This window comes from Rhincodon typus, chromosome 5 (assembly GCF_021869965.1).
Source record: "Rhincodon typus isolate 14 chromosome 5, sRhiTyp1.1, whole genome shotgun sequence".
NCBI lineage: Eukaryota > Metazoa > Chordata > Chondrichthyes > Orectolobiformes > Rhincodontidae > Rhincodon > Rhincodon typus.
In genome coordinates, this window is record NC_063336.1 from 73728923 (window position 1) to 73752781 (window position 23859).

Sequence of the window (23859 nt, forward strand, 5' to 3'; positions counted from 1 at the left end):
CATTGGATAAACATATGGATGATAATGGAATAGTTTAGGTTAGATGGACTTCAGATTGGTTTCTGAAGAGATCTGACAACAATGAAAGGCCACATGCAAGGTCAGAAAGTAGAAATCAAAATCACATCTCAAGGATTAACCACTTGACATGGAGAAACATGGCAGCTTAAAACAGCTCATCAGCTAACACTGGCTTATGTCATCCAGCACAAAAAGACTTGGGTTTCAGGGTGACTCAGATTACCTGTCTCTTGGGGGTTCACTCCTTGATCTTGCTGAAGACTGTTTTTGTTCAAAACCCATTTCTTGTCGAGTAAGTTCAGAGATCCTAGACTTGTCAGGAGGCATAACCTCCTGCGTTGCTCCTGTTGTACTTAAAGGTGTCTGGGATCGTGAACGTTCTTGCAGTCTTGCTTTTTTTTCCCTTGGTGCGCCTGAACCAGTCCCTGTAGCTGTGTCACTCAGGGTCCCATCCTGATTTGGGGGCTGTTGTGTTCCACTTCCAAAGAACCATGCTCCAGATTTTGTAAGAATTTCCTGCTGTTTACGGCATAAATTGCACACCCACATTACCTGGTTAAAGACAAGAAAAATAATTAATTTACCTGACCTCAGATTGTGTCATTCAATGTCTTCTTGCTTATCATTTTGCGTAACGGATCTTAACTCTGAATCTGAACACTGGAGTCTATTATAGCTTATATTAACTGTTCTTACTTTAAAGGTAATTTCTAAAAAAGTTACAAAAGTTCTGAAGATAGGTCACTCGCCCTGAAACATTAACTCTGATTTTTCTTCACAGATGCTGTCAGATCTGCTGAGCTTTTCCAGCTATTTCTGCTCTTGTTTCTCATTTACAGCATCTACAGTTCTTACAGATTTTGATTACAAAAATGCTACTGGTTCAGTGTGAGACATGAATAGGAGCTGAACACATTCAGCTTCATTTCTGGTCTGCACTGTGTTCATTGGGCTCGAATGCAATTAGGGATCAACAGTTTATCTCAACACCCTGACCTGGGGAGTAGTGAAACAAAGTCTAATTGCTTTCAAACAAGATTTGCCAGAAAGCGCATACATCTGAATATCACATGAGAACAGGACCAGATACACCTATGATACATGATTCATTTGTACAGTTCAGTAACACTGCCTGTGCGGAAGCACAAAGGACTCGTACTTGGTGAAATATGAGACACCGACATTCACAGAAAAGGAACTTTCTCAACAAGGGCAGGAAAATGGTAAAACACCACATAAAGCAGAGAACAATAATTTAGTAATTTAGGAACTTATATTCTGTTCTGAGGATTGGGCAGTGTGGCCCTTTTGCCAAAAAGAAACACCTCTCTTAAATATATTTTACTGATGATGATATGGCTGTTTACTCAGTCAGATTTCCTAAAAACTGAAAACAATCAAGTACAAGTCAATGTTCAACTGCTTAGAATTCAGTAATATCCTCCAATGTTAATTTTGGTAATGTATTTGGCTGTGTAATTTCACTAAGGTTAACATTGAGTTGGCCAGTCACTTATCTACTTCACTGTATCAGTTACTAACAAGTAACACAGCATTGCTTCTGCAACATAAATGAAACATAAATGCAGTTCACAACTAATAACAAACCATCAATGATTTAAATTACTCTCCCAAGTCTTGTGATACCAAATTGGACGTACTCAGCGTAGGAAATCTTACACTTTGTTATGAATGTTGTCTCAAAATGTTTTAAAGCTCATGTATTATTTTCTGAAATTTAAAGACAATTGGAATGCAAGAAACACAGCAACCAATTTGTACACAGCAAGTTCCTGTAAACGTGACGATGACCAGATAATCATGTTGTTAATGGAGTCATAATCACTGGCTGGGATACTGGGTGCAACTTCCCTGCTCTCTACCAAGATAGCATCAGGGTTCATTTGAGAAGCCATGTGCCCTCATTTAATGTCTCATTTGAAACATGGAACTTTTGACAGCACAGCTCTTTCTCAATACTGCATTCGACTGTCAGCCTTGATATTTGTCCTCAGATTCTGGAGTAGACTTGAATCCATAACTGCGTGACTTTCAGATAACAGTAAAACAAATGGGTCATAAATGATAGAAAGAGAAAAAAACAGCAATTAAAATACTTGACTGCAATTGTGCTAGCTTTGTAAGAACCAACAGCATTTCTACTCTCTTAAATTACACACTACAACAATAACTTCCATTTATCTTGTGCCATTGATGTAGTGAAAAATCCCAAGACACTTCACATAAATGTTATCAAACAAAATTTGATACTGAGCTGCATGAGGAAGTATTAAGACGGATGTCCATTGGCTTTATCAGAGAAGTAGGTTTCAAGGAGCATTTTAAGTGATGAGAGAGAGGTGAAGGGAATTCAGAGATCGGATCAAGCAGCTGAAGGCTCTGGGAAAGTGACGAGAAGAACGGATTCACAAAGATGCTAAAACCTTTTTGACTACCTTAACGTTCTTTCCACAGTGATCCCAGTATCAAAATATAACACCAAGGTTGTAAATAGTCTGGTTCAAGCTCAAACAGTGGTCAGGAGAAGAGACAGCTGATAGCTATGGAGCAGAGTTAACAGTGGGTGACTGAAGACAATTGATTTACATTGCAGTTCTCAGCAATCACATTAGTACCACATTAAGGTGGTGAAAGTGTTCTCCCCTCGTGAACACTAAATCTGCCACACAGTTGACGCATTTCCCATCCTACAGTCTTTGTATCCTGCAGTACACAACAACTAATAGCTGTGAGATAGTAGGAACTGCTGATGCTGGAGTCTCAGATAACATGGTGTGGAGCTGGATGAACACAGCAGGCCAGGTAGCATCAGAGAAGCAGGAAAGCTGACGTTTCAGGTCTAGACCCTTCTTCAGGAGTGGGAGAGGGGAAGGGGGCTCTGAAATAAATAGAGAGGGGGAGGCGGCGATAGAAGGTGGATAGTGGAGCGGATAGGTGGGAGAGAAGACGGACCGGTCAAGGAGGTGGGGATGAAGGTAGTAAAGGTAAATAGCTGTACTTGCACACCCATAGCAACTCGAAGTTATACCATCACTTAAATTTCTATCCTCCTGAGTTCAAGGGAATAGCTCAACAGGAACAATGTTGTCTGAACAATGGCAACTCAAAAAACACTCAGCATAATCTGATGTTTGGAGTAAAACAGAAGAATAATTTCAGAAAGCTTTGATGTGCAGCCTAGGACCTGAGCTTCATTGTTCCAGACTTGGTCCAAACTAATCCAAGTTTAATGTACCAATGCATAGATGTTAGGCCACCAACAAAACTGCTGTGCTGAAGGATTAAGAGGGTCTAACTTGGCTTTAAACCTCTATTTGAAGCATCAGCAAATGCAGCACAATGGATGATGAAACTGTTTTCAATAGACATTATCTCGGGAGGATTATTAAATGCCTTTACCCAAGTTGGTCTGATGTAATTTAAAATACACCATGAGAAAACACATGAATAGAAATTTGAAAAGAGGTGAATTGACCATATTTTAACTGAAGAGTATACACGCTTAGAAATGTTTGTAAAATTTTAGTTTTGGAAAGCCTCTCGATCCCTTTGGTGAGTTAATTCAAGATGCAGAATGCCTATATAGATCAGAAGGGCCCTGGTAAACATGTGTTGTGCTAAGTTATCCAGCATCAGTTATGGGTGTAATATGAACACGAGAAATTTGGCCTCAGTTGCCTTGGAAGCAGAGATGAGGGGGTCTTAATTTTTACCCAATGGCTTCCTCTTTCTGGAGCTCTGAATGTGCGGGAATGATTCAGAATATGTCCTATTGTCACCTCTGATGGGTCACTCAGTTAAACGGCCTGTTTCATGCATTTACTCATGAACACTGGCCACAAAAGATCTTTCAAGAGCACATGACACACGAGGAAAAGGAAAATTAGTCTTATGATTTTTTTCCAGCTTTCCTCCATTATGATGTTTTTAGTTTTGGAACTGATTGTTTGGTCTATTGCTCTTGACAAGCAGCAAGTTTCAGAAAATTCAACGTCCTCTTCACTTTCTTAACCACCTTATCTGCACCATCAAATATTTATGAATATGCACCCCAAGGTGGTAAGCTCTTGCAATCGCCTCAAAGGAGGAGTGCGAAATCATATTTGAACAAGTTGATGAAAAAATAATCTCTAAGAAACATAAGCATGAGTAGGCCATTTGGCTCTTTCATCCTGATTCTTCTGTCTACTTAGGTTATGACTGATTTTCCACCTCTATGTCACTTTCCTGCACCATCCTCACATTTCTGGAAGCCCGTTGTATCCAAAAATCTACTGACGTCTGTCTTGAATACACTTAATCTAGAATCCACAACTCTCAGGCATAGAGAATTCCAAAAAAATCACAACCCTTTATGCAAAGGTGTTTCTCCTCCCATCCGTCCTAAATTGTTGAGTCCTTGTTCTGAGATTGTGATACCACGTTCAAGCACTACTCAACCAAGAATATTAAAGCCTAGTGGCCTCAGAGGGGAATTACAGGCAATTGTGGGAGGGTACATCAGCTTTAAATGGTCATTCCAGTGCCCTTGAAAGGGTTCTGGTAATTTTGGCTGACCTTAGAGGGCCAGCACTTCATTTATCTTTTAGGCATTTTGTCATCTTCCAGATTCAACTTTTTGAGTTCAACAATTTTCCTGTCTCTGCCCACCTACTCATGACTCTTCCAATGCTATTGCCAATTTAACAGTTTCCAATCTCCTGGCCTGAGCCATCTCTGCCTCATCACAGGCAGCTAACCTTGAACAAACCCAGGCCCAATCAAGAGGGGTAAGGGCTTTCCACTTCGTCCTTGATTGGAAGCAAAACCAACCATCACTAAGAAGCATCCTCCCTTCGCCTGTTTGAGCCCATCATATTAAAGAACTTCTCTCATTCCAGATCATAATCCCTACTCCCAAATATTTGGATGGAATGAGTGTACATTACCCAGTTAGACCTCCTCCACACTCATTTTTCTTTCAATCTCCTCTTCTTTTCCAACACCCCTCTCTTTGCCTGACTCTGTTTGCTTAAAACTTTCACATCTTCAATTTTTGTCCAGTTTTGTTGGAATAGTACCAACCACTAATGTAGCTTCTCTCTCCACAGATGCTACCTCACCAGTTGTAGATGCACCTGCAGCTGACCAGGCACTACCCTCTCGACTTCCTTCCCTAAATCACTCCACCTTAGAATCCTCCTTAAAATCTATCTTTTTTAACCAGCTTTTTGTCAGTCTTCCAATTACAACATTTGGCTCAATTTTTATTTGATTGCATTTGGTTATAGTTCTGAAATGTCAGTGACATGTAAAGTAAGAACAAGTTGTTGTTGTCCATGCAATCTGCCTTGCTAAGAGTCAGAGTCATACAGCACAGAAACAGATCCTTGAGTCCAACCAGTCCATGCCGGCCATAATCTTAAACTAAATTAGTCCCACCTGCCTGTGCTTGGGCCATATCCTTCCAAACATTTCTTATTCATGTACTTATCCAAATGTATCTTAAAGGTTGTAATTGTTTTGACATCCACCGGAAGTTCATTCCACACATGAGCCACTGTCCGTGTAAATAAACATTGCCCCCATGTTTTTTTTTAAATCTTTCTTCTCACCTTAAAAATATGGTCCCTAGTCTTGAAATCCCCCACCCTAGGTAAAAGACACCTGCCATTCACTTTATCAATACCTCTATGATTGTATAAACCTCTAAGATCACCCCTCAACCTCCTACACTCCAGTGAAAAAAGTCCCAATTTATCCAGCTTCACTTTATAACTCAAACCCTCCATTCTGGGCAACATACTGGTAGATCTCTTCTGTACCCTCTCCAGCTTAATAGTATCCTTCCTATATCAGGGTGACTAGATTTGGATACAGTACTCCAGAAGAGTGTCACCAACGTCCTGTACAGCCACGACACAACATCCCAACTCCTATATTCAAAGGTCTAAAAAATGAAGGCAAGCATGCTAAATGCCTTCTTAACCACCCCTTCTATATGTGATGCAAACTTCAAAGAATTATGTACCTGCACCTGTAGGTCTCTCTGTTCCACAATACTACTTAAGGCCCTACTTTTAATTGTACAAGTCTTGATTTTGTTTGTTTTACCAAAATGTAATATCTCGCGTATATTCAAATTTAACTCCACTGTCACTCTTCAGTTCATTGTTCCAATTGATCATGATCACTCTAATCTTAAATAACCTTCTTCACTGTCCACTATAACACCAATTTTGCTGTCATCCGCATTACTAGCCTGCAGACTCTCCTTCAACCAATTTCCAAAATTATCCCTTGCTGTCCCAAAATTCGACTGGATCGTTCTGAAGCTGCCTTCAATTTTATTATCTCTGGACTTGTGCATCAGCATAATTTGAGTAAATATGAATGCATTCTGTTAAGTACTTGGAACAGGCACTGAAAGAGCAAGAGAACTAGTAACAGCAGATGATTGGGGTAAATACACACAGGATCAATTTTACAATTGAAGGGGCATAAGTGCCATGATGATAACAATACACATTGCAAAAATGAGCAATGCAAAACTTGCAGGGCAAAGTTAGATAAAACTTCCAACAGTTTAATTTACTGAAGTAAATATACCTCAGTGTCTCTGATCTGCATTGTAGGTCAATAAGATGGATTCATGTTGGAAATCAGCTCAGGTGCTTTCACCTCAGGTGAATTTTCACCTCACCTCACTGGGCTGTTAATCCAGAGATCCAAATAACATTCTGGGGACCCAGGTTTGAATTCTGCCAGGGTAGATGGTGGAATTTGAATTCAATAAAATATATTATGGAATTAAGAATCTAATGGTGACCATGAATCAATTGTCAGGAAAAAACCCATCTGGTTCACTAATGTCCTTTAGGGAAGGAAACTGCCATCCTTACCTGGTCTGGCCTACATGGGACTCCAGACCCACAGCAATGTGGTTGACTCTGAACTGCCCTCTGGGCAATTAGGGACAGGCAATGAATGCTGCCTAGCCAGCGATGCCCTCATCCCATTAATGAATAAAGAAAAAAAAACCTCACGTTAAGTCCAAGTTCAAGAAAATCTGAACAGCTGAGATAGAACTGGTGCTGGTCTAGTTCTATCTTATTCATATTAGCCATAATTCTCTGTATCTAATCACCTACAGCCACCATTCATAATATTCACAAATATAATTCATAATCCATATTAAATGGGGCAGCACAGTGGCTCAGTGGTTAGCACTGCTGCCTCACAGCGCCAGGGGCCCGGGTTCGATTCCACCCTTGGGCGACTGTCTGTGTGGAGTTTGCACATTCTCCGTGTCTGCGTGGGTTTCCTCTGGGTGCTCCGATTTCCTCCCACAATCCAAAGATGTGCAGACTAGGTGAATTGGCCATGCCAAATTGCCTGTAGTGTTGAGGGATGTGTAGATTAGGTGGGTTACAGGCAGATGGGTCTGGGCGGGATGCTCTCAGGGTCGGTGTGGACTTGTTGGGCTGAAGGGCCTGTTTCCACACTGTAGGGATTCTATAATTCGTTCTATGATTCATTCAAATGTAATATCTCCAAGTTTGAAGATGTCATAAAATGCTTCTGAGAGATGTGGGCAAGTTGAGTGTCTGAACAAATGCATGGCAGACAAAGTATAATGTGGATAAATGTGAGGTTATTCATTTTGGTAGCTAAAACGGGAAGGCAGATTTTCTGAATGGTGAAAGATTGGGATGAGGGAGGTGCAACAAGACCTGGGCACCCTGCACAACAGTCACTGAAAGTAAGCATGCAGGTGCAACAGGCCGTGAAGGAGGCAAATGTTGGCCTTCATAGTGAGAGGGTTAAAGTACAGGAGTAAGAATGCCTTTCTGCAATTGCTCAGGGCCTGGCTGAGACCACACCTGGAGTATTCTGCGCACTTTTAGTCTCCACATCTGAGGAAGGACATTTTGGTTATTAAGGGATCACAGTCAAGATTTACTAAATTGAATCCTGGCAGGACTGGCATATGAAGACAGACTGGATCAATTAGGGCTATATGCATTCGGGTTTAAAAGAATGAAGGGGTGGAATCTCAGAAACACAAAAATTCTAATAGGACTAGACAGGGTAAATACAGGATGTTCCCAGTTACTGGTGAATATGGGGTAGGCCATTTAGGACAGAGATGAGGAGAAATTTCTTCACCTAGAAAGTGGTGAACTTATGGGATTCTCTGTCACAGAAAGCGGTTGAGGCCTGAAAGTTGAATATTTTCAATACGAAGCTAGATATAGTTCTTAGGGCGAAAGGGATCAAAGCAGGGACACGGTACAGAGATGGATGCTCAGCCGTTATCAAATTGAATGGTCAAGCAGGCTGAAGGCCTATTGTCTATATTTCTATAAAGTGGGACATGAAATTGGTGGTAGGGACTCTGGAGACAGCAAAGGTGAAAGTATAGAGTGGGAAAAAGTTGCAATTCACAGGTTGGCAAAAGATAGGACCTGAAATGTAAACTCTGATTCACTCTATCAGTTGCAGCCTTATCTGCTGAGTGTTTCAACTTTCCAATATCCGCAGTATTTTGCTTCTGTCCTGTGAATTGCATCATTTTCCCACTTCAATACTGAACAAAACCACATCAGGCAGCCAAAAAGGAGGCAAGGAGTTTACAAAATTAAATGTCACAAACAATTCCAGCCAGCCACTATTTTGATGTGCAACAGAAAAAATGGCAGGCAGCAAACCAACTAGGACACAAAATAAATTTGATTTCAAACTTTTAATTGCCTAATGAATTTTCAATTTCCCATGGCAGTGCGTTCCTGAAGCCTGTGTGAACATGTCAGGTTGTGAACTTTGGGGAAGTCCGTTGTAGAGTCAGCAGCCTTCAGGCAAGCAAGCTTAAAAAGTCTTGCCAACTTCAAATGTCATAATTACGCATTGTATAATAACTCAAGCACATTTTAATGCAGTGTCTCGTCATATGGTTCTATTATTAAAAGGTAAATGCTCATTAAATTATAATAGCGTTCAGATGAGGTTGAGTACTTTCTCTAATGGAAAAAAGGGTTCTTGCACATTTAGCAGCATTGACGATCAGATTGTAATGTGTTATGTGGACCCTCAGCCTTGACTTCGACAATGTGTTTTAACTTCGGAAAAACTAAACAGATGTTTAATGTCTACTACTTAAATGGCCTTTGAAAAACTAACCAGGTGGCTGGCTATCTGTTCAATCACACAAAATGCTGTGCTTTCACAGCTGTACATCTAAAACTAATTTAACGTTTGACGGAGTTCCAAACCCATTAAATGTTGAGCTCAATAAGGTGGTTTACAGAGGTAAGAGACAGAGAAAGAAAAAGAGAAAGCGAGAGAGAGAGACACGTGACATGATGTGATGTGACGTGACACATGAATAGATTAAGTAGCACAGAGTCCCAGAATCCCAGAAAAGATATTGATGACAATGTGAGGAGAATGTTAAAGCAAGTTTATAGTGACACCAAGATTGGTAGGGTGGTCATCAGTCAGGGCGTAGAATGTAAGAGCAAGGAGGTAATGGTGGAATTGTACGGAGACGTTGGGTGCAGTTCTGGTCACTTCACTACAGGAGGGATGTGATAACACATGAGGGATACAGAAGGGGCTCACCAGGAGGTTGTCTGGGATGGAGAAATTGAGCAATAAAGAGAGATTGGATAGGCATGGATTATTTTCTTTAGAGCAGAGAAAGCTGAGGGGGCACATGATTGATGTGTATAAGATTAGGAAAGCTATGGACAGGGTAAGGAGCAGTTGTTCCCGTTGGTTGACAGGTCAATCACAAAGGGGATGGTTTTACGGTAAGGGGCAGAAGATTCAGAGGGTATTTGAGAAAAATCCTCTCCACTTCAAAAGGTGGTGGGAATCCAGAATGCACTGCTGGGAAAGGTAGTGGAGGCCGGATATGGGAAAAATGCAGGAAATTGGGTTTAGCACACCCTTAGGTGATAGTTATTGTCAGTGCAGATTCCACGGGCTGAAGGACCTTTTCTGCACTGTATGACTCTATGATTTTACAACGAGTTTGAATGGCTGTACATTAGGCATTTTTGTTTCAAATAGAGTTGAATGGATGAAAGCTTATTTTGACAGCTTCTGAACTTCCCAAAAAATTTGCAGTCTTAATTGCTGGAGACAAACCAAACAGATGGAATAACATGATAGGTATAAGTTGCCTGCCGAGGGTTTAACCAAAGTAACAAGTAATCCAAAACTGTACAAACTCGCCAATATACAATGCCTAAGGGCATCCTTGCTATACTACGCAGACGTTACTGCAACAGATGAATGAACTCCACAGAACAATCACCAGACAGGGATGTTTGCTTCCATTCAGGGAACACTTCAACAGTCAAGGACATTCAGCCTGCGATCTTCTGGTAAGCATCCTCCAAGGCTACCTTGAACATACACAACAATGCAGAATCACCGAACAGAAACTGATAGGCAAGTTCTGTACCCATGAAGATGGCCTCAACCATGATCGTGGGTTCACGTCGCACTACAAAGAACCCCACCATAGGGTTCTTTATCTGTAAAATCTTCCTTACTGTCCTGTTTTAACACCATCACCTTGACAACTTGTCATGATCCCTCTACCTTAATTAGTTTGTACAATTTTGGATTACTTGTTATTTTGGTTAGACCCTTGGCAGATGAACCTTATATCTACCATGTTATTTCAGCCATTTGGTTTGTCTTGAGCACCACCTTATTTTTAGATTTTGTTCTAATTATCTCCCTGCCTCAATCAATTGGATTATAGATTATCCCCTTCACTTGCTATTCAGCTGTTGACACTTTACTCACACTGAGGCAGCATGATGGCTCAGTGGTTAGCATTGCTACCTCACAGCGCCAGGGACTGCTGGTTCGATTCCAGCCTTGGGCGACTGTCTATGTAGAGTTCACACATTCTCCACGTGTCTGTGCAGGTTTCCTCCAGGTGCTCCGGTTTCCCCCCACAGTCCAAAAATGTGTAGGGTAGGTGGATTGGCCACGCTAAATTGCCCACAGTGCCCAGGGATGGTTAGGTTAGGTGCGTTAGACCTGGGAAATGCAGAGTTAGGGGAATGGGTCTGGGTGGAATGCTGTTCGGAGGTGTTGGGCCGAATGGCCTGTTTCCACACTATAAGGATTCTATGATTCTGTCTTACACTTTTTGACCTCTCTGCCCATTGATCTCTCTGATTATAAATTCTTTGCCTGTATACTTTTCTTCAGTTCACCTGACAAAGGGACAGCACTCCGAAAGCTTGTGATTTCACAAATAAATTTGTTGGACTAAACCTGGTGTTGTGTGACTTCTGCCTATGAAAGAAATGAACACAGCATGAGTTAAATGGCTTCCTTTAGTGTTACCAAGAGCTGCATCCACTGGGACTTTTGCCCTGAGAGGAGACATTTGTCGAATAGCAACAAAACAGAAGAGGAGGATGACGCTATCCTATGAATCTCTGGAGAATAATTATAGGAATGAATGTCAGAACAGATTTGGGGGGCTGAATGACAAACTCCAGTCCCTGGATTCATGGGGGAGAAAAACCTTCAAATCCAAGGCTAGGTTTTAGCCTGTTTTATCTCCAGTGTCTCCAATGTCTGCTGGGCATGAATCACAGCCCAATGCTTCCATGACAACATACTTACACAATACTTACTCAGGTTCCCATGTATTCTTTCCCCTCTTACCTCAAACTGATGCCCTCTAGTCATCGAATCCCCAACTCTAGGAAAAGACTGAGTGCATTCACCCTATCCACGCCTCTCATGATCTTACACATTGCTTGCCCAATGGCCCCCACTACACAAAGCAATCAGTTTTTTAAAAAATATATATACAAGCTAAAACAAACTGTTCTGGCTTGATTTACTTGTTACTAATATAGACGACATAAATCTCAGAGTGCTGACTTATTTAAACAATTCACAGAGTTACACATGTGCTTTCCCAGTTCATTCCTGTCAGTCATTTGACCGGAGAATAAGGGAGAAATTTTCTTGAACCTGAATCTGCATTGTTGGCATAACTTGACCAAAATTGTGATGAAAACCTCCAGTGCAATTCCAGCCAAGTTACAACAGTGGAGTGAGTCAGCCTCCACAGTAATCTTTAGTCGATATCTTCTCTGCATTAGTATTTGCGGGAACAGCAAAAGAACAAAAAACATTTCTTGGAATTGGAATTTAATCAAGTAGGTCTACCCTCAATTTTGTTTTCTCTCACAGAGTCACAGAGCCATAGAGTCTTACAGCATGGCGACAGGCCCTTCAGCCCAAACTGGTCCATGCTGACCAAAATGTCTATCCACGCTAACCCCACTTCCCTGCACTTGGCCCACATCCTTCTAAATCTTTCCTATCCATGTATTCGTCCAAATGCCTTTTAAATGTAGTTACTGTACATGCCTCAGCCACTTCCGCTGGCAGTTCATTCCATTAGTGTACCACCTCTGTGTAAAAAAGTTGCCCCTCAGGTTCCCATGTATTCTTTCCCCTCTTACCTTAAACTGATGCCCTCTAGTCATCGAATCCCCAACTCTAGGAAAAGACTGAGTGCATTCACCCTATCCACGCCTCTCATGATCTTACACACTTCTGTAAGACCCCTCTTAGTCTTCTACACTCTAAAGAAAAAGGGTCTAGCTTGTCCAACATCTCCCTACAACTCAGTCCCTTGAGTCCTGGCAACATCCTTGTAAATTTCTTCTGCACTCTTTCCAGTTTGATAACATCCTTCCTGTAGCAAGGTGACCAAAACTGGACACAACACTCCAAGTGCGGCCTCACCAACGTCCTGTACAATGGCAACAAAATATCCCAACTTCTCTACTCAATGCCCTGACTGATGAAGGCCAGTGTGTCAAATGCCTTCTTTACTGCCTTGACTACCTGTGACTCCACTTTCAGCGATGTGTGCACCTGAACTCCAAGGTCCCTCTGTTCCGCTACACTCCTTAAGGCCCTACCATTCACCATGAAACACCTACCTTGATTTGACTTTCCAAAATGCAACACCTCACAACTCCTATATTAAACTCCATGTACCATCACTTAGCATACTTCCCTAACTGATCGAGATCCTGCTGCAATTTCTGATAACCTTCGTCACTGTCCACGATACCACCTATTTTAGTGTCATCCACAAACTTACTAATTATGTCTTGTACATTCTCATCCAAATCATTGATATATATAATAAACAGCAATGGGCCCAGCACTGACCCCTAAGGCATACCACTAACCACAGGGCTCCAGTTCAATAAGCATTCTTCCACTATTACTCTCTGCTTCCTACCATCAAGCCAATTGTATATCCAATTTGCCAGCTCTCCTTGGATTCCACATAATCTAAATTTCCAGAGGAGTCTATCATGTGGAACCTTATCAAAGGCCTTAATGAAATCCATATAGACTATGCCTACTGCCCTGCCTGCATCAACCTTCCTGCTCACTTCATCAAAGAACTCTAGCAAATTTGTGAGGCATAATCTCCCACACACAAGGAACATAGAACATAGAACATAGAAACAGTTCAGCACAGTACAGGCCCTTCAGCCCACGATGTTGTACCGAACTATTATTCTACTAATATCAAACTACCCTGCATACCCTACATTTTACGATCCTCCATGTGCCTATCCAAGAGTCACTTAAAAGTCTCTAAAATATCGGACTCCACTACCACTGCCGACAGCACATTCCACATGCCCACCACTCTCTGTGTAAAGAACCTACCTCTGACATCTCTCCTATACCTTCCAACAATCACCTTAAAATTATGCCCCCTCGTAATAGTCATCTCCGCCCTGGGAAAAAGTCTCTGACTACCCACTCTGTCTATGCCTCTCATCATCTTGTACACCTCTATCAAGTCACCTCTCATCCGTCTTCGCTCCAATGATAAAAGCCCCAGCTTCCTCAACCTTTCCTCATAAGACCTGCCCTCCAGTCCAGGCAGCATCCTGGTAAATCTCCTCTGCGCCCTCTCTAAAGTTTCCACATCCTTCCTATAATGAAGTGACCAGAACTGAACACAATATTCCAAGTGTGATCTAACCAGGGTTTTATACAGCTGCAGCATAACCTCGTGGCTCTTAAACTCAATTCCCTTGCCTGATGAAAGCCAACACACCATACGCCTTCTTTACAACCCAATCAACTTGGGTAGCAACTTTGAGGGATCTATGGACATGGACCTCAAGATCCCTCTGTTCCTCCACACTGCCGAGAATCCTGCCATTAACCCTGTATTCTGCATTCAAATTCAACCTTCCAAAATAAATCATTTCACACTTTTCTGGGTTGAATTCCATCTGCCACTTCTTTGCCCAGCTCTGCATCCTGTCAATGTCCTGTTGCAACCCACAACAGCACTCCACAACTCCACCAACCTTCGTGTCATCGGAAAACTTACTAACCCACCCTTCCACTTCCTCATCCAAGTTATTTATAAAGATCACAAAGAGCAGAGGTCCCAGAACAGATCCCTGCGGAACACCACTGGTCTCCAAGCTCCAGGCTGAATGCTTTCCATCTACTACCACCCTCTATCTTCTTTTGGACAGCCAGTTTTGTATCCAGACAGCCAAATTTCCCTGAATCTCATGCCTTCTTACTTTCTGAAGCCATGCACACTACTCCTGATCAAACCCTGTCTTTCTAAATGCATGTGTATCTTATCTGTCAGAATCTTCTCAAGTAACTTAACTACCACAGATGTTAAGCTTTCTGGTCTATAATTCCCAGGTTTTTATTTGCAGCCCTTCTTGAATAAGGTCACATTATTCACTACCCTTCAGTCTTCTGGGGCCTCACTTGTGGCTAATGATGATGCAAATATTCCATCTCGGGCCAGTGCAATTTGTTCTCTAGCTTCTTGCAGGGTTCTTGGATATTTCTGGTCAGGACCAGGAGATTTATCCACCTTCATACATTCTAATATTTCCAACACCTCTACTGTAATATGGAATGTCCCCAAGATATCGCCACTAATTTCCCCAAGTTCCCAAGTCTTCATGTCTTTCTCCATGGTAAACACAGAGGAGAAATATTCATTGAGGGCCTCGCCCATCTTCTGCGGTTCCACACATATATGTCCACGTTGGTCCTCGAGGGGTCCTATTCTTTCTGCGGTTATTCTTTTTCCTTTAATATACTTAAAAAATCTCTTTGGATTCACCTTAATCTTCTCAGCCAATGCTATCTCATGCCCCCTTTCGCCTTCCTGATTTCCTTCTTCAGTAAACTCTTCAGTAATCCCTTGATCCTAGCTGCCTGCTCCTTAGCAATTCTTTTTTCTGGTCAAAACCTCAATATCTCTATCATGGTTCCCTTCACCCTCACAGGAACATACAGACCTTGAACTCTAGCCACCACAATTTTAAAGGCCTCCCACTTGCCAGAGATTCCTTTGCCTGCAAACAAACTACTCCAATCAACCCCTGCAAGCTCTTGTCTAATTCCATCAAAATTTGCCTTGCCCCAATTTAGAACTTGAACCTGTGGACCAGTTTTGTCCTTGTCCATAACTATTTTAAAATAAATAGAACTATTGTCACTGGTGCCAAAGTACTCCCCACTGTCACCGCAGTCCCCCTGTCCTGCCCTATTTCCCAAGAGTAGGTTGAGTTTTGCCCCTTTCCGAGTAGGACCCTCTATATACTGGTTGAGGAAACTTTCCTCAACACAATTTAACAATTCCACCCCAATAAAGCCCTTGACACTACAGCAGTTCCAGTCCATGTTAGGAAAATGAAAATCCACCACTATGACCACCCGATTTCTCCTGCAAGTCTCCTTAATCTCACTGCATATTTGTTCTTCTAATTCCCGTTGACTATTTGGGGGGCTGTAGTACAACTCCAATAACATCACCATCCCCTTCTTATTTCTTAGCTTCACCCACAAAGCTTCACTAGATGATCCCTCAGTAATTTCATCTCTGACTACTGCTATGACACTCCCCTTAATCAAAAATGCAACCCCACCCTCCCTTCTTTCCTCTGCCTCTGTCCTGCCTAAAGGCACCTGTACCCTGGCACATTAAGCTGCCAGTTTAGTCCCTCCCTTAGCCATGTTTCTGTAATGGCTATAATAGCCCATCCCCATGTACGTAACCACGTCCCGAGATCATCGGCCTTACCTGTCAGCCCTCTTGCATTGAAATAGATGCAATTTAATCCAAATGGCATTCCTCACTCCCTGTCCAGTTTCAGTATGACCTGACTCTTCAACTTGCTATTTCATTTTACTGTATCACCTTCCAGCTTCGCACACGCCTCCGTGCTGTTGAGGATCCCACCTGCCTGCCAATCTAGTTTAAACTCTCCCTTTGCAACACGAGCAAATCTGCCCGCCAGGATATAGGTCCCCCTCCAGTTCAGGTGCAACTTGAACAGGTCTATCTATTCCATCACAAATACAGCCCAACAGCCTTATGAACACATTTATTCTTGGACATCTCTGCAGGAGTCCCCCAGGATAGTGTCCCTGGAAGAATCATCTTCAACAGCTTCATCAATGACCTCCCCTCCATCATAAGGTCAGAAGTGGAGATGTTTACTGATGATTCCAAAATATTCAACGCCATTAGTGACTCCTCGGACACTGAAGCAGTCCATGTCCAAATGCAACAAATTCTGGACAATATCCAGGCTTGGGCTGACAAATGGCAAATAACATTTGTGTCACACAAATGCCAGGCTATGACCATCACCAATAAGAGACAATCTAACCACTGTCCCCTGGTTTCAACGGTGTCACCATCACTGAATTCCCCCACTATCAACATCCTGTGAATTATCATTGGTCAACTTGACTCACCACAAAAACACAGTGCCTGCAACAGCAGGTCAGAGGCTAGGAAACTGCAGTGAGTAACTCACCTCCTGACTCCCCCAAAGCCTGTCCACCATCTGCAAAGCACATGTCAGGAATGTGTTGGAACACTCCCCACTTGCCTGGATGAGTGTGGCCCCGACACTCAAGAAGCTTGACACCGTCCAGGACAAAGCAGCCCGCTTGATTGCCACTACCTGCACAAGCATCCACTTCCTCCACTGCCGACGCTCAGTAGTAGCAGTGTGTACAATCTACATGATGCACTGCAGACATTCGGCAAACATCTTCAGAAAGTAGCTTCCAATTCCACGATCACTTCCATCTAGAAGGACAAAGGCAGCAGATATATGGCAACACCAATACCTTCAAGTTCCCCTCCAAGCCACTCGTCATCCTGACTTGGAAATATATCGTCATTCCTTCATTGTCGTTGGGTCAAAATCCTGGCTTTCCCTACCTAATGGCATTGTGGGTCAACCCACAGCAAGTGGACTACAGCGTTCAAGAAGGCAGCTCACCACCACCTTCTCAAGGCAACTAGGGGTGGACAATAAATGCTGGCCAGCCAGCGATGCTTACATCCCACAAAATGAATAAATTAAAAAAAAGTTCTCATGCTGATCCGACAGAGTTGAAGAAACTGAGGAAGAGATCTTGTTTTTTTTTGCTCATTTACAGGATGAGAGCATCCTGGCTAGTTCAACATTTATTGCCCATCCCAGAGTGTTAACCAGATTGTTATGGATCTGGAGACACGTGTAAGCCACACCAGTTAGGGGATGTCCTTCCCTAAAGGACATTAATTATATATTTCTGACAATCATCATTAGACTCTTAATTCCAGCTTTTTATTGAATTCAAATTCCATCATCTGCCCTGGTGGGATTCGAACCCCAGTCCTCAGACTATTACATGGGTCTCTGGATTAACAATTGAGCAATAATACCACTAGGTTGTCACCTCCCCTAGATAATACCCTGAGCTCACCAACTCCTACTAGGATAATTCAATTTGTTGTTTGTGAATTAAAATCAAAGGTGTCATAAATGGAGCGTAACAAATTACAAAGAAATTTGGTTCTTCATTAGACAAGCTAAAGTCACGATATAATACATCAAAAAGCTTTACCTACAGTCTTTAAAACATTGGGTCCTGCTAGATATACTTTGGCACATATGACAGTACAAGATACAATTAAGAGCGTTTCTGTCCAGGATGTACAAGCTTTTTTTCAAACTTCCCTTCCACTATTAGCTCCAACAAGCATGAGGAGATCATGGATTTCATTCTAACCAATATTCAGACCATGTGATCATCTGTCTCCCTCCCTGAACCAACTGTGACAAATGTCCTTCCAGATTACCCCCAACACCCTCAGCCCTGAACTGGTGTCCTATCCCAGCCCCTCATGTTCTCTGAAGCTATTGTGTTCTTGTAATCCAGATATTGCTTCTTCAGTCCTTTGATCACTAAACCACTGATCATCTAATTTTCCTAAGCACTGCATTTTCCTTTTTTCTTTAAATCAACGTGTTCATGCCTCAGGAGCATGCGGGCCTTGAACACAGAGGGTCAGAGGGAGGGACACTACCGCTGTATCACAAGAGCCCCTCCTCAGACTGCTGTTTTTTTCCTAATCACCCTGTTCAAAGACATTGACACACCTCTTGAACAAGTGGCACTTGGAGACAGGTCTCCCAGAACAAAGAACATAGAACAGTACAGCACAGTACAGGCCCTTCGGCCCGCGATGTTGTGCCAAACAATTATCCTACTAAGATCAATCTACCCTGCATACCCTACATTTTATGATCCTCCATGTGCCTATCCAAGAGTCACTTAAAAGTCTCTAAAGTATCTGACTCCACTACCACTGCTGGCAGCACATTCCACAAGCCCACCACTCTCTGCGTAAAGAACCTACCACTAACATCTCTCCTATACCTTTCAATAATCACCTTAAAATTATGCCCCCTCGTAATAGTCATCTCCGCCCTGGGAAAAAGTCTCTGACTACCCACTCTATCTATGCCTGTCATCATCTTGTACACCTCTATCAAGTCACCTCTCATCCTTCTTCACTCCAATAAAAAAAAGCTCCAGCTCCCTCAAACTTTCCTCATAAGACCTGCCCTCCAGTCCAGGCAGCATCCTGGTAAATCTCCTCTGCAACCTCTCTGAAGCTTCCACATCTTTCCTACAATGAGGTGACCAGAACTGAACACAATATTCCAAGTGTGGTCTAACCAGGGTTTTATAGAGCTGCAGCATAACCTCGATTCCCCTGCCAATGAAAGCCAACACACCATACGCCTTCTTAACAACCCTATCAACGTGGGTAGCAACTATGAGGGATCTATGGAAGTGGACCTCAAGATTCCCTCTGTTCCTCCACACTGCCGAGAATCCTGCCATTAACCCTGTATTCTGCATTCAAATTCAGCCTTCCAAAATGAATCGCTTCACACTTTTCTGGGTTGAATTCCATCTGCCACTTCTTTGCCCAGCTCTGCATCCTGTCAATGTCCTGTTGCAACCCACAACAGCACTCCACAACTCCACCAACCTTCATGTCATCGGAAAACTTACTAACCCAACTATTCACTTCCTCATCCAAGTCATTTGTAAAGATCACAAAGAGCAGAGGTCCCAGAACAGATCCCTGTAGAACACCACTGGTCACTGAGCTCCAGGCTGAATACTTTCCATCTACTACCACCCTCTGTATTCTATTGGACAGCCAGTTTTGTATTCAGACAGCCAAATTTCCCTGAATCCCATGCCTCCTTACTTTCTGAATGAGCCTACTATGTGGAACCTTATCGAATGCCTTGTTAAAATCCATATACACCACATTCACTGCTCTACCTTCATCGATGTGTTTTGTCACATCCTCAAAGAATTCAATAAGGCATGTGAGCCATGACCTGCCCCTCACAAAGCCATCCTGACTATTTCTAATCAAACTGTGCTTTTACAAATAATAATAAATACTGTCTCTCAGAATCCTCCCCAGTAATTTGCCCAGCACAGAAGGAAGACTGACTGGTCTGTAATTTCCAGGATTATCCCTATTCCCTTTCTTGAACAACGGAATGACATGTGCCACCCTTCAATCTTCTGGCACTACTCCAGTGTACAGTGAGGATGCAAAGATCATTGCCAAAGGGCCAGCAATATCTTCCCTCGCATCCCGTATAAACCTTGGGTATATTCCGTCTGGCCCAGGGGACTTATCTATCCTCATGTTTTTCAAAATTTCTAGCACATCCTCCTTCCTAACATCAACCTGTTCGAACATATCTGCCTGTTTCATGCTTCCTCACAAATGTCAAGGCCCCTCTCACAGGTGAATAATGAAGCAAAGTATTCATTAAGGACCTCCCTTATCTCCTCTGACTCCGCACACAAGTTCCCTCCACTATCCCTGATTGGTCCTACCCTCACTCTGGCCATCCTCTTGTTCCTCACCTAAGTATAGAAAGCCTTGGTGTTTTCCTTGATCCTACCTGTCAAGGTTTTCTCATATCCCCTTCTAGCTCTCCTAGGTCCATTCTTCAGTTCCTTCCTGGCTAGCTTGAAGACCTCCAGAGCCCTGTCTGATCCTTGCTTCCTCAACCTTAAGTAAGCTTCCTTCTTCCTCTTGACTAGGTGTTCAACATGTCTTATCATCCAAGGTTCCTTTCCATACCATCCTTTCCTTGCCTCAGTGGGACAAACCTATCCAGTACCTGTAGCAACTGCTCCCTAAACAACCTCCACATTCCTATAGTGCGTGTCCCCGAGGACATCTGGTCCCAATTGGTACTCCGTAGTTCTTGCCTAATAGCATTGTAATTCTCCCTCCCCCAGTTAAATACTTTCCCATATCGTCTGCTCCTATCCCTCACTATGACTATAGTAAAGGTCAGGGAGTTGTGATCACTATCACCAAAATGCTCTCCAACCGAGAGATCTGACACCCAGCCTGGTTCGTTGTCAAGCACCAAATCTAATATGGCCTCCCCTCTAGTCGGCCGATTTACATATTGAGTTAGAAATCCTTCCTGGACACACCTGACAAAATCTGCTCCATCCAAACTTAGGTGGTTCCAGTCTATATTAGGGAAGTTGAAGCCGCCCATGACAACAACCCTCTTACTTCTACACCTTTCCAAAATCTGCCTCCCAATCTGTTCCTCAGTGTCTCTGTTGCTATTGGGGGGTCTACAGAAAACTCCCAATAAAGTGACTGCTCCTTTCCTGATTCTAACTTCAACCCATACTGACTCCGTGGACAAATCCTCCTCCACGACCTCCCTTTCTGCAGCTGTGATACCATCCCTGATTAGCAATGCCTCCTGGCACAGAAATAGTGACACTACCACCATGCCACAGGTTATTACTCTCTCTGGAGCTGGTGGGACTTAAACCTGGGTTTCTGGAGTGGTATGGTGGTTCAATGATGAGCACTGCAGCCTCACAGTGTCAGAGACCTGGTTCAATTCCTGCCTTCGGTGACTGTCTGTGTAGAGTTTGAACATTCTTCCGGTGTCTGCCTGGATTTGCTCCAAGAGCTTCAGTTTCCTCCCACAGTCCAAAGATGTGCACAGGCTAGGTGTATTCGCCATGTTAAATTGCCCTTAGTGTCCAGGGATGTGTAGGTTAGGTGGATTAGTTATGGGAAATAACACAGTGTGGAACTGGAGGAACACAGCAGGCCAGGCAGCATCAGAGGAGCAGGAAAGTTGAACATCAACTTCCCTGATCCTCTGATGCTGCCTGGCCTGCTGTTTTCCTTCAGCTCCACACACTTATCTCCGACTCCAGCAGCGGCAGTTTTTACTATCTCTTAGTCATGGGAAATACAGGGTTATGGGGATAAGGTAGAGGGGTGAGTCTGGGTGGGATGTCATTCGAAGACGGACTTGATGCATCGAATGGCCTGCATCCACACTGTAGGGATTCTGTGATTCTCGGTCCAGGGTAAGGACACTACCCCTGCATCACAAGAGCCCCTGTGACCACTTCTTATTTTTTTTTATTTAACCTGATATTATACATCCCTGAAGCAAGTGGGATTTGAACCCAGGCTTCCTGCTTCAGAGTAATGTTGTTACCCTGCATCACAACAACCCTTCTGATCACTGTTAGCTAATATGTCAACATTCTTCAGGTGCTGCCCCTCCCTTATTCAAATTTGGCATCATCACCTCCTTCCCTGTCATCTTCCAGGATTCTATAGACTCCAGAACCGTTCCTGCAGATTGGAGGGTCACTAATGTCATGCCAATATTCAAAAAGGGAGGTAGAAAGCAAAAAGGGAATTATAGATCAGTAAGCCGAACATTGGTAGTGGGAAAAATTCTTGATTCCATTATCAAGGAATTTTTAGCAGAGCATTTAAAAAGCAGTGGCAGGATCAGACAGAGTCAGCATGGATTTATGAAGGGGACATGATTCTCGACAAATCTGTTGGAATTCTATGAAGACATAACTAGAGTTGACAAGGGGAGGCCAGTCGATGTAGTATTTTTGGACTTTCAGAAAGCATTTGACAATGCTCTGCTTAAGAAATTATTGTGCAAGATTAAAGCGCATTGGATTAGGGGAAGTGAATTGAGATGGGTAGAAAACTGGTTGGCAGAGAAGAAACAAAGAATAGGAATTAATGGGTCCTTTTCAAATTGGCAGGCAGTAACTAGTGGGTTGCCACAGGGATCTGTGCTGGGACCGCAGCTAGTCACAATATATATTAATGACTTGGATAAAGGAACAAAATGTAACGTCTCAAAGTTTGCAGATGATACTAAGTTGGTTGGGAGTGTGAACTGTGACGAGGATGCAGAGATTCTTTAGCATGATCTGGACAGGTTGGGTGAGTGGGCAAATCAATGGCAGATACAGTATAATTTGGATAAATGTGAGATTATTCACTTTGGAAGCAAAAACAAGAAGGCAGATTACTACCTGAATGGCTGTAAATTGGGAGAGGGGAATGTGCATCAGGACCTGGGTGTCCTTGTGCACCAGTCAATGAAGGTAAGCAGCAGCAGGCAGTAAAGAAGGCAAATGGTATGTTGGCCTTAATTCAAGAGGCTCTGAGTACAGGAGCAGGGACGAGTTTTTGCAGTTATACAGGGCCTTGGTGAGGCCACACCTAGAATATCGTGTGCAGTTTTGTCTCCTTTTCTGACGAAGGATGCTCTTGCTCTCCAGGGGGTGCAGGGAAAGTTTACCAGGATGATTCCAGGGATGACAGAAGTGACATACGAGGAGAGATTGACTAGTTTAGGATTGTTTTCACTGGAGTTCAGACGAAGGAGGTTGGATCTCATGGAGACTTATAAACTTCTAACAGGACATGACAGGATAGATGCAGGGAGGATGTTCCCAATGGCGGGTGTGTCCAGAACAAGGGGTCACAGTCTGAGGATTCGGGGTAGACCATTTAGGACTGAGATGAGGAGACATTTCTTCACGCAGAGTAGTGAGCCTGTGGAATTCATTACCACAGGAAAGTAGTTGATGCCAAAGCACTGAATGTATTCAAGAGGATGCTAGATATAGCACTTGGAGTGATTAGGGTCAAAGGTTATGGGGAGAAAGCAGGATTAGGCTATGAGTTGGACAGTCAACCATGATAGCGATGAATGGTGGAGCGGGCTCAAAGGACTGATTGGCTTCCTCCTACTCCTATCTTCTATGTTTCTCTTAGGGCTGCCTGGGAAACAGACACAGAGCTATTTGGGATTCATAACAGGAACTGCTATTTCTTGGAACATCCAGGCTAACATCTCCTCAGGGTCATATTTTGTTTTACAATGCTTTGTGAAGTCTCTTGGGATCTTTGTTACTCTAAAGACACGATATAAATACAAGATAACAAGGAGTAGAGCTGGATGAACACAGCAGGCCAAGCAGCATCAGAGGAGCAGGAAGGCTGACAATTCGGGCCTAGACCTTTCTTCAGAAAATCAGGAGGGAGGAGGGTAACTTCTTCAGGGT

The 23859-nt window shown here is 43.0% G+C and overlaps 1 protein-coding gene across 1 annotated transcript in view; it reads right to left on the reverse strand.

Moving 5' to 3' along the window:
- LOC109919852 (regulating synaptic membrane exocytosis protein 1-like) overlaps positions 1–23859 on the reverse strand; it is a 424455-nt gene that overhangs the window by 367600 nt on the left and 32996 nt on the right. Inside the window, exon 3 of the mRNA XM_048597070.1 lies at positions 245–573. Within this exon, the coding sequence (XP_048453027.1) occupies positions 245–570 (326 nt within the window). The 5' untranslated portion in view covers positions 571–573. The remainder of the gene's footprint in view (positions 1–244; positions 574–23859) is intronic.